This window comes from Syngnathus leptorhynchus, chromosome 1 (assembly GCF_054491065.1).
Source record: "Syngnathus leptorhynchus isolate UIUO chromosome 1, UIUO_Slep, whole genome shotgun sequence".
Lineage (NCBI taxonomy): Eukaryota > Metazoa > Chordata > Actinopteri > Syngnathiformes > Syngnathidae > Syngnathus > Syngnathus leptorhynchus.
The window spans coordinates 1,278,454-1,293,883 of record NC_141195.1 but is presented as its reverse complement, the minus strand read 5'-3'; the positions used below and the strand labels follow the sequence as shown (position 1 = coordinate 1,293,883).

Here is a 15,430-nt window from a genome sequence, read left to right as displayed (position 1 = left end):
TCTTTTGCGCTCTCCTGCAATAATATACCGAGCCCCTGTCCCATCTCGAGTCTTTGTAAAATACCAACAGCTTTCAAATGACATTTCTGCTGAATGTAACGCTTGAGGAAGCCAAACTTCCATTCAGTCCATATTTTCCCCATAAACTTGTCGCCACATTTGCTTTACTGCATGTTTTGCATAGTAGACCTTTCTCACTCGAAAAAGCGAAAATCACACCCAGTTTCGCTGTTTGCTCTTTTATTTGGCAAAATGTATTCATCCATCCATTTTCTGAACTGCTTTTGTCCCCGCTGGGACTATCCCAGCCGTCATGGGGCAGTAGGCGGGGGACACCCTGAACTGGTTGCCAGCCAATCGCAGGGCACACAGAGACGAACAACCATCCGCACTCGCACTCATATCTAGGGACAATTTAGAGTCTTCAATTGGCCTACCAAGCATGTTTTGGGGATGTGGGAGGAAACCGGAGTGCCCGGAGAAAACCCACACGGACACGGGGAGAACATGCAAACTCCACACAGGGAGGGCTGGAGGTGGAATCGAACCCGCACCCTCCTAACTGTGAGGCGGACGTGCTACCCAGTGCCCCACCGAGCCGCCTGGTTGCATTATTGTGACAGATATATTATTTTCTGAATTTCAGCGACCACTCTGTCGCAATAACGCGACCAGCGCGGTGCAGTTGTCCTACCTGCTTGCATCTATGCGCAAGTAATTTCTTCTGGCATTTTTTAAGCATTCTTCCTGTCTGCATCTAAAAAAAACTGAAAGTGCTAGTGCACGGTGCACTACATCGTATTTATTTTGTGTTATTCATATGTCCTATTCTTATCTAGATTAGATATTAGATTAAAATATTAGACACTCAAACTGTTGGCCTGAATGTGAACAATGCATCGCCACCTAGTGCCAATTTTGCCAGATAATGTGATAGCAATGGCAAAGAGCAGTGAAAGGGACAATCAACAATGCATTATAATGGTTGACTGGCAACTCTGCCTTCTTTAAATGATGTCACTCACTGCAGATTACCGGAGATTGCAAAATATGTGCATTTTAATTGCTATGTGTCTAACTGACAACAATTAATCAATATCACAACAGAAGGATTGATGGCCATTGTTTTCCGAAGTAAAAGTAAATATTTTCCTATGTCCTATTTACATTAAAAACTAAGTCTTTTTTTATATATATAATAAGAGATATGAGTGAATTATTACTTTTGACAGAAATCAGAAGACAATCGTCGGCTGAACAATGGCTCTTTAGGGTCTAAACAATTATCAAAATATGAGGTGGTTAATTTTAAAATTATTTGTTGTCAATGAATTTATTAATTTTGACATATCTTAGAGAGAGCGGGAGAAAAGGGGGGGGGGACAGCTGAGAGAGATGGCATGAGCAAGAGAGAGATATTCCGTTGGTATTCAATGAGAGAAAACAAGCTCTATTGATTATCAAAAAATGTGTATCTTTTCTCAGGAGAGCTGCAAGACTCACAAACAAATTGTATGTGACAAATTCAGACGAGTATTGTCAATTCTGGACGAAAGACTTGTTGTGAGTTTCACGCCAGTGTTTCCTTCCATCTTTGGCGAGCAAGCAAGTAGTCACGTGAGCTTTTCTTGTGTGTGTGTGTGTCTGCGTGTGCGTGCCATGAAGGCCATGACACAACAAATTACCCAGGAGGAGGAGGAGAAAACACGCTGTGCCCAGCTGCTGAGGCATTACTACGGAGACAGGATGGAGGCCAACAGGATGCTGCTGGAGAAAGCAATGTGTGCTATGGAGGATTCCGACATGGTGGCTTTTGTTCAGGTCAGCTTGTGTTATAATGTTTGCTCGGGCCACTCAGAAATAAACAATACCTATGATCGACCTTGGCTCCACATGCAAAGGGTCCGATGATTGCAGTGTGGATCAATATTGTCTTCGTCGAGTGCCTCCATCACCAACAACGAAGCTCAATAACACCTCTTAGCAATACACTATGTTCCACATTATTACGTATTGAAGTGGGTGAAACAGCAACGTGTACATATTTGGTTAAGTTAGACAAACTCATATACATTTTCATGTTGGTATGTGGGCAAATCTTCTTATTATTTTATATAAACATAACTGCTCAATCAGAACATGGATACAGGACCCGGAACCTTGTGGCCAGATGGGCACAGAAGGTGGGACACAACACATGCACAGACATAGGGGCCCAATACACATAGGTACCAAATGGTCAGGTGACGCTTTCCCGCCTTTTCCGGACAGTATAAAACCTTCTGACCTGGAAAATGGGGGTTGTTGTTTCATCTGCTGCCGTGCCTCGTGTACTGGCCACCCTTAAACAACCCAAGATCTTGCCAATAAAGAACCAACTGTTCCTCCACATGTTTGGTTTCCTTGCTCAACAACGGACGTCTCAAACAACATGCAACAGTATCCACTGTTTTTGTTCATTAACATTCATGACATTAATTATCATCAATAATATTAGCTTTTACTGAATAAAAATATTTATAACTATTATTAGAGCACAGTATTCTTTGGTCCAAAATTACAAAAATCAATGGAATAAATTATCATGTGCAACAAGTTGAAAGAAGACTATAAGTCGCGTTTTTTTTCATAGTTTGGGTGGGGGGGGGCGACTTATATGTGGTTTTTTTTCAAAAAAATTTACTTGATCATTAACACATTACTTACTAGTACAGTTGATCACCTCACATATTATTTTTAATACATTGGAAAAAACGAATAAAGCAATTCACACTTTAAAGCACAATATTCAAGTTCATGAAACAAATAAACAAAACAAAAACAAAAAAACTGAAAAAGAAATATAGTTATTTTCAAACTAAACTGAACGAGGGTGATTTAAATTTCACCATTGGCCGTGACGCAACAACTGGGAGGGGAAAGCGCTGTTTTTTTGAGTTTTTAAAAAGCACAGGTATGGTGAAGAGAATTTAGTGTGGTGATGTAAAAAAAAAAAAAAAAAAAAAAAAAAACAGTAGGGGCAGCAATGCAATTTAGGATGCAAGCTCTGCTTGGGATGGACAGCATGCGAGCACACATCACGCCAGACATGCAAATCACGAGTCCGACGGCGCGCGTACGCGGGATTGTTTACACGATCGATTATCGATGTATTTTATGATTTGGAGTGACAGATGGTTTGGTAATATTGTTGCTATATGATAGTTATTTGAAATATACTTTATATATCGTTATATGGGTCTGTGGAATAATTAGACATGCAAATCACGAGTCCGACGGCGCGCGTACGCAGCATTGTTTACACGATCGATGATCGATGTATTTTATGATTTGGAGTGACACAGATGGTTTGATAAACGTGTTATTTATGTAATAATCATTTGAATAACTCTGAATGTTACGTTAGGCCCGTTCTCAGCCTCTCGTTTGTGTATGTCACGTTAGCATACCGTATCGTTTAGCCTGTTGTTGCTGGTTCGTGTCTGTTTTTGGTGTTGGATTTTGACAAATACATTTGCCCCAAAAGTGCGACTTATACTCCGGAGCGACTTGTATGTTTTTTTTTCACGTTATTGTGCATTTTATGGGTGGTGCGATTTATACTCCGGAGCGACTAATAGTCCGAAAATTACGGTATTTGATTCACTATCAACCCCTTTTAAATCTTAATTTATTCAATAGAAATATGTTGCAGGTTAAACCTGACATACCCTAATAGAAAAAATTAAATTGAAGTGTCAACTGAAACAAAATTCATTTTAAGCATAAACCAAAGTGTGGTATAAACATTTACTTTTGCACAAAAGGGGCTTTAATTTAATAATCAAAAACAAACAAAATAACTCTACCTTATATAGAAAATTAATGTAATTTACCTGATGTGCAGTGTTTCATGCACAAACTGGAAATACAAATGCAGCAGTTTATAATCCCTAAAATCGAAAATGGCCGACCATCTCCGTATGCACGCCTCGCATCACAATGTCGTCTTGTCTACTTTTCTTCGTCGTTATTGTCTCGATTGTGTGCTTGACGTATACCCGTGGCGCTGATGAGATGACATGTCTAAGGAAAAAAAAAACGCATTAAAGTTATGAAAACTTGAATAAATAAATAAGTGTATTTAAATTTTAGCGTAAAATCATCTCATTAATCATAGTGAAAACTCTACTTAAGAACGCCTATAGTATTTACGAACATTTTGAGATATGAACCTGACCCTTGTTAGGATACGGATTTTAGCTATTGATCTGACTCCAAATTGCGATCAACACTTAACACAAGTTGCTATGTCCCAATCCACACACTGGCGCACCTAACAATTTTGCGAGTTCGTTCTGTCAAAGAGAAGACCAGTAGATCAATCAGACCAAATTTACCAATTGTTTATTCCTAACAAAGCGCACTAATACAGGCCTGGGTCCCGGGTCCCTCGCACTTGTGACCACCAAAAGATGACACATTCTTCCGGGTTGCCCAGTTTTAAAGATATACAATATGAATATTAAAACATGCAAAACATTGTGTGATGATTGGTCGATGGCCATCTCCCCGTCGTGGTGTTATCACTGTGGTCAGGGGCTGGTCTTTCTCCTCTCGAAGCCCAACCACCTGGACGTGGTGGTGTTCTTTGTTCTCGTTCCTCACCAACCTTGAGGTGTTATCGTCTGGTACTCCCTTCGTCCCATACCGCCCCGTACTCCCTTCGTCTGGTACTCCCTTCCTGGGACTATTCCACAACACTTCAAAGAAGACAAGTTCATGCGGTTTGCCTGCACATTCCTCACCCCCAATCCACATGAGCACTCCAATACTAGATATTATATTGATATGATTATAAGTTTAACACAACCTTAAAAAATAATAAATATTAAATAATAATAAATAAATAAATAAATAAATAAATAAAAAAGGGGCGGCTCGGTGGGGCACTGGGTAGCACGTCCGCCTCACAGTTAGGAGGGTGCGGGTTCGATTCCACCTCCGGCCCTCCCTGTGTGGAGTTTGCATGTTCTCCCCGTGTCCGCGTGGGTTTTCTCCGGGCACTCCGGTTTCCTCCCACATCCCCAAAACATGCTTGATAGGCCGATTGAGCACTGCAAATTGTCCCTAGGTGTGAGTGCGAGTGCGAATGGTTGTTCGTCTCTGTGTGCCCTGCGATTGGTTGGCAACCAGTTCAGGGTGTCCCCCGCCTACTGCCCGATGACGGCTGGGATAGGCTCCAGCATGCCCGCGACCCCCGTGGGGACTAAGCGGTTCAGAAAATGAATGAATGAATAAATAAATAAATAAATAAATCAAGAAATAAATCAAGAAATAAGAGCAAGTGTGCATACAGCAGACAGTCAGAATATAGCGCGAGAGTAGTGCAAGGCAGCCAATGTGGCCCAAAAGGTCAGGACGTTATGCAGCTGAGGGTGGAGAGAGTTCAGGATTCTAACAGCCTGGAGTATGAAGATGTTAATGAGTCTGGTGGTGCGGGAGCGCAGGCTTCTGTACCTCTTCCCAGAGGGCAGCAGATCAAACAAAGTGTGAGCGGGGTGACTCGCATCACACACAATCATGGTCACCTTGCGGGTGTGATGGGAGGTGTAAATGTCCTTCAGGGAGGGGAGTGAAGCACCAATAATCCTACCGGCTGTGTTCACTATGCGCTGCAGGGCCTTCATGTTGTATTCAGTATTCAGTTTACACAGCGATACAACTGGAGAGGACGCTCTCAATGGTGCCACGGTAGAATGTGGTCATGATGGCTGGTGGAGCACCTGCTCACCTGAGTTTCCGCAGGAAGTACAGATGGCGCTGAGCTTTCTTCGCCAGTGATGCAGTGTTGGTGGTCCACAAGAGGTCTTCACTGATGTGCACTCCCGGGAATCTGGTGCTGCTCACTCTCATCCACCACAGCACCGTCGATGGTCAGTGGCAGGTGTTGGGTGTGACTTACGGAAGTCAACAACAATCTCCTTGGTCTTGCTGATGTTCAGCTGGAGGTTGTTGTCCCTGCACCACGTGGCCAGAAGGTTGACCTCCGACCTGTATTGAGTCTCGTCGCCCTTGGTGATGAGACCCACTAGAGTCGTGTCGTCAGCAAATTTAAGCACGCGGTTGTTGCTGTAGGTTGCAGCGCAGTCATGCGTCAGCAGGGTGAAGAGCAGCAGACTGAGCATGCAGCCTTGGGGGGCCCCCGTGCTCAGCATGATGCTGCTGGAGATATTGTCCCCAACACGTACCACCTGAGGTCTCTGACAGAGGAAGTCCAGTAGCCAGTTGCAGAGGAAGGTACTGAGACCCAGTTTGTCGAGTTTGCAGATGAGTCGCTGTGGTGTTTGCAAACTGCTGAAAGCACTGTTCCCTTTACCCTCAAGTGGAGAACCTCCACTAAATAAATAAATAAATAAATAAATAAATAAATAAATAATCGAGTTTGCAGATGAGTCGCTGTGGTGTTTGCAAACTGCTGAAAGCACTGTTCCCTTTACCCTCAAGTGGAGAACCTCCACTAAATAAATAAATAAATAAATAAATAATAAATAATAATATTTTCACAAATTTTCAAAATTCCCCCCCCAAAAAAAGGGAAACCACAATAAACGAACCACAATGTAGCAAGGGATTGCTGTAATTTGAATTCCAAGTGACGTCAGCTGCACTGCGGTTGTTTACATAAAGGACAAAGATTCGATCACGGGATGACGAAGATGACGAAGGGCACCACGTACTACCAGCGTCATTAGCGGCTTTGTAAGTGACACGGAAGATAAAGAGTTTGAAGGATTTAATGATTGAGAGTGACACAGAAGATTTGAAAATCTATTATGGCTTTTACTTACGCCCGGTCCTACTACGGAGCTCTTTCACCTCCGTGGATGGAAGTCGGGGGCCGGCACTCGGCCGGGTGGCTGTCCAGGGATGGTGGATGGGGCTCGGACATAGTTTTTACGCACGCCCAGTCCTATTCCATGGAGCTCTCTTCCACCTCTGTGGCTGGAAATGCCACCTCCGGAGATGGAAGTCCACGCCGCCACACGCCTGGAAGACGACACCAGTGCTTTGGGCAAGGCTGACGTCAGGGCGCACGTGCGACGTTGTTGACAAAGGACGAGCAATTTGATCGATGGATTTAATGATATGGAGTGACACAGATGGTTTGATAATAATATTGTAATATGATAGTTATCTAAAATATACTTTATATATCGTTATATGGGTCTGTGGAATAATTAGAAATGCAACTTACAAGTCCGACATCAGCGGCGCGGTGCATATGCGGCGCATACGCAGCATTGTTTAAATAAAGGACGATCAATGAATTTAATGAATTGGAGTGACACAGATGGTTTTATAAACGTGTTATTTTTGTAATAGTTAGTTGAATAACTGAATGTTACGTCAGGCCCGTTCTCAGCTCTTCGTTTGTGTTTATGTCACGTTAGCATACCTATCGTTTAGCCTGTTGTTGCTCGTTCATGTCTGTTTTTGGTGTTGGATTTTGTCGAATAAATTTCCACCAAAATGCGAGCTATATCCGGAGCGACTTATATGTTTTTTTCCACGTTATTGTGCATTTTCATACTCCAAGCTGTCAGGATCCTGAATTCCCTCCCCCCTCCACCCTCTGCTGCATAGCGTCCTGTTCTTTTGCGCAATGATCTGGCTGTCTGCTATTAGCACGCTTGCTCCATTTTGCTGCTCTTATTTGTCTATTTATTTATTTATTGTTTATTTATTTGGGTTGTTTGCTTATTGTTCGTTGCTCTTGTCTGTTCGTTTTTACTCTTTGTGCTATTTGATTGTGAGTGTTGTGTACTGTGTCTAGTCACCGTGGGAGGGTGGGAAACGTAATTTCGATCTCTTTGTGTGCCTTGACGTGAAGAAATTGACAATAAAGCGGACTTTGACTTTATGGCTAATGCAACCTATATTCCGGAGCGACTTTTAGTCCAAAAAATACGGTATTAAGAGTTGAGTAAGGACAAGGGGTTGACAGTGATGCCGTGGGTGGAAGACTGCACTCCCACGCTTGAGCTTGACCTATAGAGGTCACCAGCTTGTCAAAATACGTTTTGAAGCTGCTTGAGTGTTGTAACCTGCTAAATAAGAGAATCCACGATCATAGTTCCGATTGTGTTAAATTGTTTATTGTGAAAGTATGTGTTATTATTGTCACGTTGTTTAATCGGTATCAAACATGTATGTAATATTGATGTTCCATTTACACATGAATGTGTAAATGTGAGCAAAGACAAGGAGGCGGAAAGGGTTAATGGTGATACTAAGTGGTGGAAGACTGAGATCCTACACATGAGCGTGACCCAGAAATGACAGAATTTATCTAACAATAGATTAGTTACCTGAACAGCGGTTAGACTTGGAACGAATCTTCTTTGCGTACCGGCTTGAATCAATTCTCGTCTCCTCTACATACTGAGTTACTGCAGAGCGGCTAAAGTACAGAATTTTACCCTTTAAACGGAGAGCCGGTCACTTAAGTCACTTCGTCACTTAAGTGCACGATTGACAACCCCTATTGTTTCACATTCAGTAAATTCTACAAGCATAGTCAATACAGTGTAGTTCGCACAAAGTACTTCTATGCATGATGGTTATGAAATTGTGTGAACATTCAAAGTTGCCTTGGAACCTTCTATGAAAATTAACATAATAAACACTGATTGGAGGGGGTTTATAGGCTTTATAGTATAAACTTTATACTGTATATATTATACTGTAGTATTTATGAAGTAAAACATTTCACAAATCTGAACATGTAAACCTTTACAGGACTATGGCTCTATTTTAAAACATTTGAAAACTGTCAGCTGTCTTACAATTGGAAACATAAGTTAACTAGCTCTGTTTCTGCTCCATCATACAGAATTCCAACGAGTTGATCGCAAAGTGAGTAGTGATACTGACTCGTTTTGTCAAGCAAAACCTGTATGATTTTTCTGATTGGAAACACTTTACAGTAAGTCCTGCCCTCCCTCCTTACCTATGCTCCTCAGGGTCAAAGCTGCTACCAATTTCAGTTTGGCTGGGACAGTCAGACCAAGTGACAACAAGCTCAGACACTACAAGTGTAACTTCAGCCAACAGGAGTGGGCCTTATGTGCCATTGACTTCATCACACGTAAGTAACAATTCAGAAAACATTTGTTTGTGATAGTTGGGTCAAGGTGTCTGCGTAACCAGATGTTAGGACAAGAATACTAGTGGGTTCCAAAAAGTCCATCTAGCACAAGTTGTTTTTTTCCCTCTTTTTCAGTTGAAGATTGTGAAAAATCACCACAAAATGCAGACACTACAGAACCTTCAGAAACTGAAGATGTGTCCACAGAAGCATTGTTTTGGCACTCAGAACCACCACTCGCATTTTCAGAAGGCTACATTCAGGACATGGATTGTGAGGAGGAGCAGCTCCCAATGAAAGAGGAGGCAGGAGGAGAAGCAAAGGAACTTTCTGCTTCTCGGGAAGCAATGGCGGCTCAAATAGACACACAACAGGTATATACTCATCAAACATTCTTATTTGGTTTCTGTTCTGGTTCTGGAGCTCTCCAGAACAGGTCGTTGGGGCATCAGCTGAAGCAGGGAAGTCCAGATTTCCCTCTTCCTTGCCACATTGTCCAGCTCTTTCGGTAGGATTACAACACATTCCCAAGCCAACCAGGAGACAGCATCGTCTCCCAGGGCCTTTTCCTGGTGGGACATGTTCGGAACATCTGACCAGACAAGTTACCTGAACCACCTCATCTTGGCGCTCTCAATATAGGGTAACAGTAGGTCTACTCTGAGACCCTTCCGGATGACTCAGTTTCTGAAACTATGTATAAGGGCCCTGACCTCTGATGGAGGAAACTCATTTTGGTGACGACCTTGGTCTTTTGTTATGAACCACACTTTGTGACCATAGGTGAGGGTAGAAATATACTATAGATCAAGCAGTAAATTGAAAGTTTTGCCTTTCAGTCTATTCTTCCCTCACTCATGACCAAGACGCCAAGATACCTGAATTCCACTTGGGGCAGGATATCATGCCCTTTTTCAATTGAGTACCATGGCCTCATACTGAGAAGTGCTCATTTTTAACCCATCTGGTTTAAACATAGCTGTAGTATTTTCTGAGGGTTGATCACTGCTTGATGAAGCCAACAGAAGCACAGACATAATACTGAGGTCACCAAACCATATTACCCACTGCCTCAAAATTCTGTCCAAAACAGGCAACAAAAGCAAACCATGGCAAAATTCTACCCTGACTAGAACTGAAAATGACTTATTGCCACCAACTGCAAATGAAAATGACTTGTTGCTGACAATGTGGATGAAACTCTGATATAGGTAGTATGAGGACTTTTTAAACAAGACATCACCAGAACATCTAATGCCTTCTGGAACTCTGGACAGATCTCATCCACCCTGGTGGTTGCCACAAAGGAGCATAGGTGACTGGGTTACTGTGCCCAGCTGCCATCCATCCAGTGCCCGTGCGGGCACAGAGTGAGACAGGGAGAGATTACCCATGTTCAGTCGAGCGAGTTCACTGTCTTGCTTCTGCACCGGAGTCAATGAGGGGTGCCAGGGTGTGGGTACCGCTGGCTAGCAGGAGGCGGGTCGAGAGTAGAGTCTTACGGCAGGCTGGGGAGGCGATGGTTGTAGAGATGACATGATCATGTAGACCATGCCGGGTGATCCTGCGCATGCGGCTAATCGATGACCGTCACCCCCACAATACAGGCACAACTGGTCGTGGAGGCGTTCTTCGGGGGTAATAAGAGGTGATCCCAACCACCATGGGGTTAACCTGACTGAACGGTGAGGGAATAGACGTGGAACAACTCGTCACCAAAGGCTCTTGGCCTCAGGGGCCCGACGGGCCTTGCTGTCCCCTCTCCCTTCTCCGGGTATGGATGCGGTGCCATATTGATGGCCTTAACGAGGGTGGTGGATAGCTCGTGGGACACCAGCTTCTTCTTTACGTAGTTCACCAGACTGTGGTAGAAGGTGTCCACCACAGTGAAGGTGTCCCACGGGGAGCTGGATGATTGCACGTCAAACCCCCTCAATCATCTTGTGGGCAAAGGACTTGAACAAGGCCCTGGCGAGAGTTTGCCGATTGAATTCTGCCATTCCCCAGAGACAGGTCTGGTCAGGTGAGTAATGGGGTAGCTCACCTTTATGTTTTTGATGGTGAAGGTTGAAGGGGTTGAAGGGAAAACAGGATCTGGCAACTGGATAAGAATCCACGGACCTGTTGGGGGTCGCCGTCAAACCTCTAAGGATGACCAAGCTCGGGTTGCAGGGTGTCCACAACTGGTCCTGAGGGTCTGGTGCAGCTGGAAGAGGCGCTTAATCTTCTCAGACATTTGCTCGAAGCATTCCTCTGTGCAAACCGGATGAGGCCGGGACACGGCTGGTGGCTCGCGGAATGAGAGCAGGGCAGCAGAAGGGGCAAAAACGTCAGAGTTTGGGATCAGTCTGTTAAACAGGCGGGTAGGGTCAGCAATGGGAGTCAGTTTAGGGATTGGCCAGCGAGCAGGAACAGGTATCACAACAGACAAACTGACGAGGACTGACTGGAGAGCGTTTAGGTAGGTCGGTCGACTGATACTTTATTGATCCACAAGGGCAAATTCAGTTACCAGCAGTATCCACACATCCAAGAGTGGACATAAGTTAAAGAACAGAAATGCAGTCGTTACATAACTTGAAAAACACAAAATAGTATGGATGAATGGTCGATTAACATTAAATAAATAGACAATATAAATATTGGTCACGACAAACAAAATAAGAAAGGAGACTAGACGTGTGGTAGATGCAATGAGTGGCTAAGTAAATAAACAATAAACAGCAAGTAGATGCTCTGCTGAGCAGCTTATTAGGAACAGGTGACAAGCAATGAGCGTCGAGTAGCGCTGGCTGTGCATGTAGGGAAAAGTACTGGGCAGGGTGCAGGTGGAGTGGAGACGTGACACCTAATATCAAATAACGAGCGGGGGGTTTTTCACTGCAATTTGGCACACTCTGGAGCAGTTGGTGCCCCAGGTAACTGACTGGTTTGGCTAAGCCATTTTGTAAGGAGGGCCAGATTTGATAAAGTGGGGCCAATAGTTTTTTCTGACATTTTTTAACTACAAAACTTTTATGCAAATACACACTGTTATAAAACCAATTTCATTGTCCCAAATGTCTTTATTTTTTTTAATGACAAAATAACCAATTATAAGCCATTATTTACCTTTTGGTAAAAGGAGGAATTACAGTTTCAAGTTTCATGACGGCTGCGGGCCGTATGAAATCTGACCGGAGCCGAATTTGGCCCGCGGGCCGGACTTTGGATAGGGCTGGCCTAAACTGTACCAAACACAAGAGATGTCAAGAAGCTATCCAAATGGGAGAATCCTCCCTACCCGTAGAAGGAAGAGAGGTCAGTGTAAGCATCCAAAGCCAGCTCTGAATGTGAAAGGATTTTCTGCAACCAAAGAAGAATTTGTTGCAAAACACTAGAATAATAACTAATAAGATTTGTCAGGTACACCATCACTGGATTGTGCTAGTAATTTAGTCACTTCCAAGCCACTTTCAAGAACACATCACACTCCTAAGAACCCATCACAGTCAATCTCTTACCCTGGCAACCGTCTCATTTAAAAGATTCAACTTTGCAAAGGCAAAGTGGCCTGCCTTCAAAGAAGAATATAATTTTTTTTTGCGTATGACTAGTTCACCAAGGGCGGCTCGGTGGAGCACTGGGTAGCACGTCTGCCTCACAGTTAGGAGGGTGCAGGTTCGATTCCACCTCCGGCCCAGCCTGTGTGGAGTTTGCATGTTCTCCCCGAGCCCGCGTGGGTTTTCTCCGGGCACTCCGGTTTCCTCCCAAAAACATGCTTGGTAGGCCGATTGAAGACTCTAAATTGTCCCTAGGTATGAGTGCAAGTGCGGATGGTTGTTCGTCTCTGTATGCCCTGCGATTGGCTGGCAACCGATTCAGGGTGTCCCCCGCCTACTGCCCAATGACGGCTGGGATAGGCTCCAGCACGCCCGCGACCCCCGTGGGGACAAAGCGGTTCAGACAATGAATGAATGAATAGTTCACCAAGCTTGTACACCAAGCAGCCTGCACCACTTCCAAACTGACAAAGAACTGACAAAGCCATTCTCCCTCAAAGAACTTAATATCAGCATTAACAGCCTAAAGACCGATAAGGCTAGGCCTCGACAACATATTCACAGAGATCAAGCATTTTAGACCTATAACATTCTAATGGAGCCTAGATCTGATGAACAACTGGTGATGAAATAAATCCCAAAGGTCTGGAGGAAGATTAGGATCATACCGCTCCTAAAACCAGACATTGATCCCACACATGCAGAGTTTCTGTTCCATCTCTCTGCTCTTGTCAACTGTGCAAGGTGAAGGACAAGGATGCTGCAAAGCAGGTGGTAAACACCTCGTAGGCGATTGATAAAGAAAAGGCTGTGGCCCCTTACAAGACCCCAACAGGTCAGTGCCACCTACCTTTTGGCCTTCACTGCAGCTCATCATGTGCTGATTTGGACAAGCCAACTTCCTGTTGCCTGCTGTTGATGTGTGATGCTCACGCAATGTGCACATAAAAGACAGATGTCAACAGCATCACGAGTTGAAGTTGATTCTTCTCTCTTGACACTTTTACTTCTGACGCTTTATCGTTTTTTGTCTCCCTGTCTCCTGTGCTCTTCTGCAGGCTGTCATTGTGCTCTTCTATCTGATGGCCTTCCTGCTGATCCTGCAGAGGGGTTGGTCTTGTATGGGCCGCTTCGTTTACACATAGTGTCAGCAAGAGACACATTCGCCTTAGAGGTCTGGATGTCATTGTAATGCATCCCACAATCGTAGACACTAGACAACCAGAGTGTGACAGCAAGCAAGACAAAGGAAGTGATGAGGACTACACAGACAACCAAAACAAGAACCAATGCGTCGGGCCATGATTTCTTTGGTCGCAAGGGTTATATGTCAGTTTCTTGCCAAATATGATGCATACTTGCCAACTTTGGGTCATGGAAAAAAAGGAATTTAATTTCATTGAAATTTCAGCCCCTACGACAGCGGTTCAAGGCCCACTATTTGTCTGCAGACCACTTGGTCACTGGCCGTAAAGAAATCCTTGAAAGCAAATGCATTATTCTGCTGAGAGGAGAAAGTGCCATCTTACAGCATGACTAATGATGGAACATATATGTGTCAAAAAAACATCCATCCATCCATTTTCTGAACCGCTTTGTCCCCACGGGGGTCGCGGGCGTGCTGGAGTCTATCCCAGACTGGCGGGGGCCACCCTGAACTGGTTGCCAGCCAATTGCAGGGCACACAGAGACGAACAACCATCTGCACTCGCACTCACATGTAGGGGCAATTTGGAGTGCTCAATTGGCCTACCAAGCATGTTTTTGGGATGTGGGAGGAAACCGGAGTGCCCGGAGAAAACCCACACTGGCTCGGGGAAAACAGCTCAGTGGCCTAGTAGTAGAGTGAGACTGGAAGGTTGTGGGTTCAAACCCCGGCCGGGTCATACCAAAGACTATAAAAATGGAACCCATTGCCTCCCTGCTTGGCACTCAGCATTAAGGGTTGGAATTGGGGGGTTAGATCACCAAATGATTCCCGAGCGCGGCACCGCTGCTGCTCACTGCTCCCCTCTCCCCCAGGGGATGGATCAAAATCACACGGGGATGGGTTAAATGCAGAGGACAAATTTCCCCAGAGGGGACAATAAATGTTTCAATCAATTCAATCAATCAATCTTCAGCAGCAGACTATTACACCCATGGCGTAGGAAGGAGAGATTCTGCAGATCCTTCATTCCCACTGCTGTCAGACTCTACATGGGTAGCACCTGATCAAAATTGTGCTTCGTCTCTACCGCTACTAGTTGCACTTGTCTTTGTCCTTGTCTGTTATTTATCCATTTTTACATTTGGCACTTGTCTCTATTCTTGCACTGCGGCTGTGACAAGTAAATTTCCCTGCCGTGTAATAAATAAAGTTCTATCATCATCTCACTATAGTTTTCTTTGTGATCTCTGATTGCCTCATCCTAGAAACATTGTAGCCGACGTGTATCACTATATTCGAGTAGCTAGTGTTGTTGGACCTATGCTGTTGACTAGACTTATTGCGAGCCAGCTCCCTAAGATTAACTTCTATGTCGAGTGCTCTGGCTCCAGGGATACACATTATCATGGCTGGAATTTTAATCGTGTTGTTTCGGGTAATGGAGTCACCTATGACCAAAGTGCGAGAGCTAGTAGACCGAGATGGCTTGGGACGCTATGCATCTTAACCGGCTCATCGCAGTTAGCGAGGCACTTGGGGCTAATGCTAACTGGTCTAGCCGGCTGACTACAGCCCGCATCCATGTCCGCCACATCTACAATTATCGGG

The 15,430-nt window shown here is 44.4% G+C and overlaps 1 protein-coding gene across 1 annotated transcript in view; it reads left to right on the top strand.

Annotated features, from left to right (window-relative positions):
* Window positions 1–15,122, top strand: part of LOC147061378 (tripartite motif-containing protein 54-like) — a 30,673-nt gene extending 15,551 nt beyond the window's left edge. Inside the window, exons 5-10 of the mRNA XM_085913264.1 lie at window positions 1,486–1,563; window positions 1,666–1,821; window positions 8,876–8,898; window positions 9,006–9,130; window positions 9,266–9,504; window positions 13,731–15,122. Of these exons, the coding sequence (XP_085769390.1) occupies window positions 1,486–1,563; window positions 1,666–1,821; window positions 8,876–8,898; window positions 9,006–9,130; window positions 9,266–9,504; window positions 13,731–13,817 (708 nt within the window). The 3' untranslated portion in view covers window positions 13,818–15,122. The remainder of the gene's footprint in view (window positions 1–1,485; window positions 1,564–1,665; window positions 1,822–8,875; window positions 8,899–9,005; window positions 9,131–9,265; window positions 9,505–13,730) is intronic.
* The last annotated feature ends 308 nt before the right edge of the window (window positions 15,123–15,430 follow it).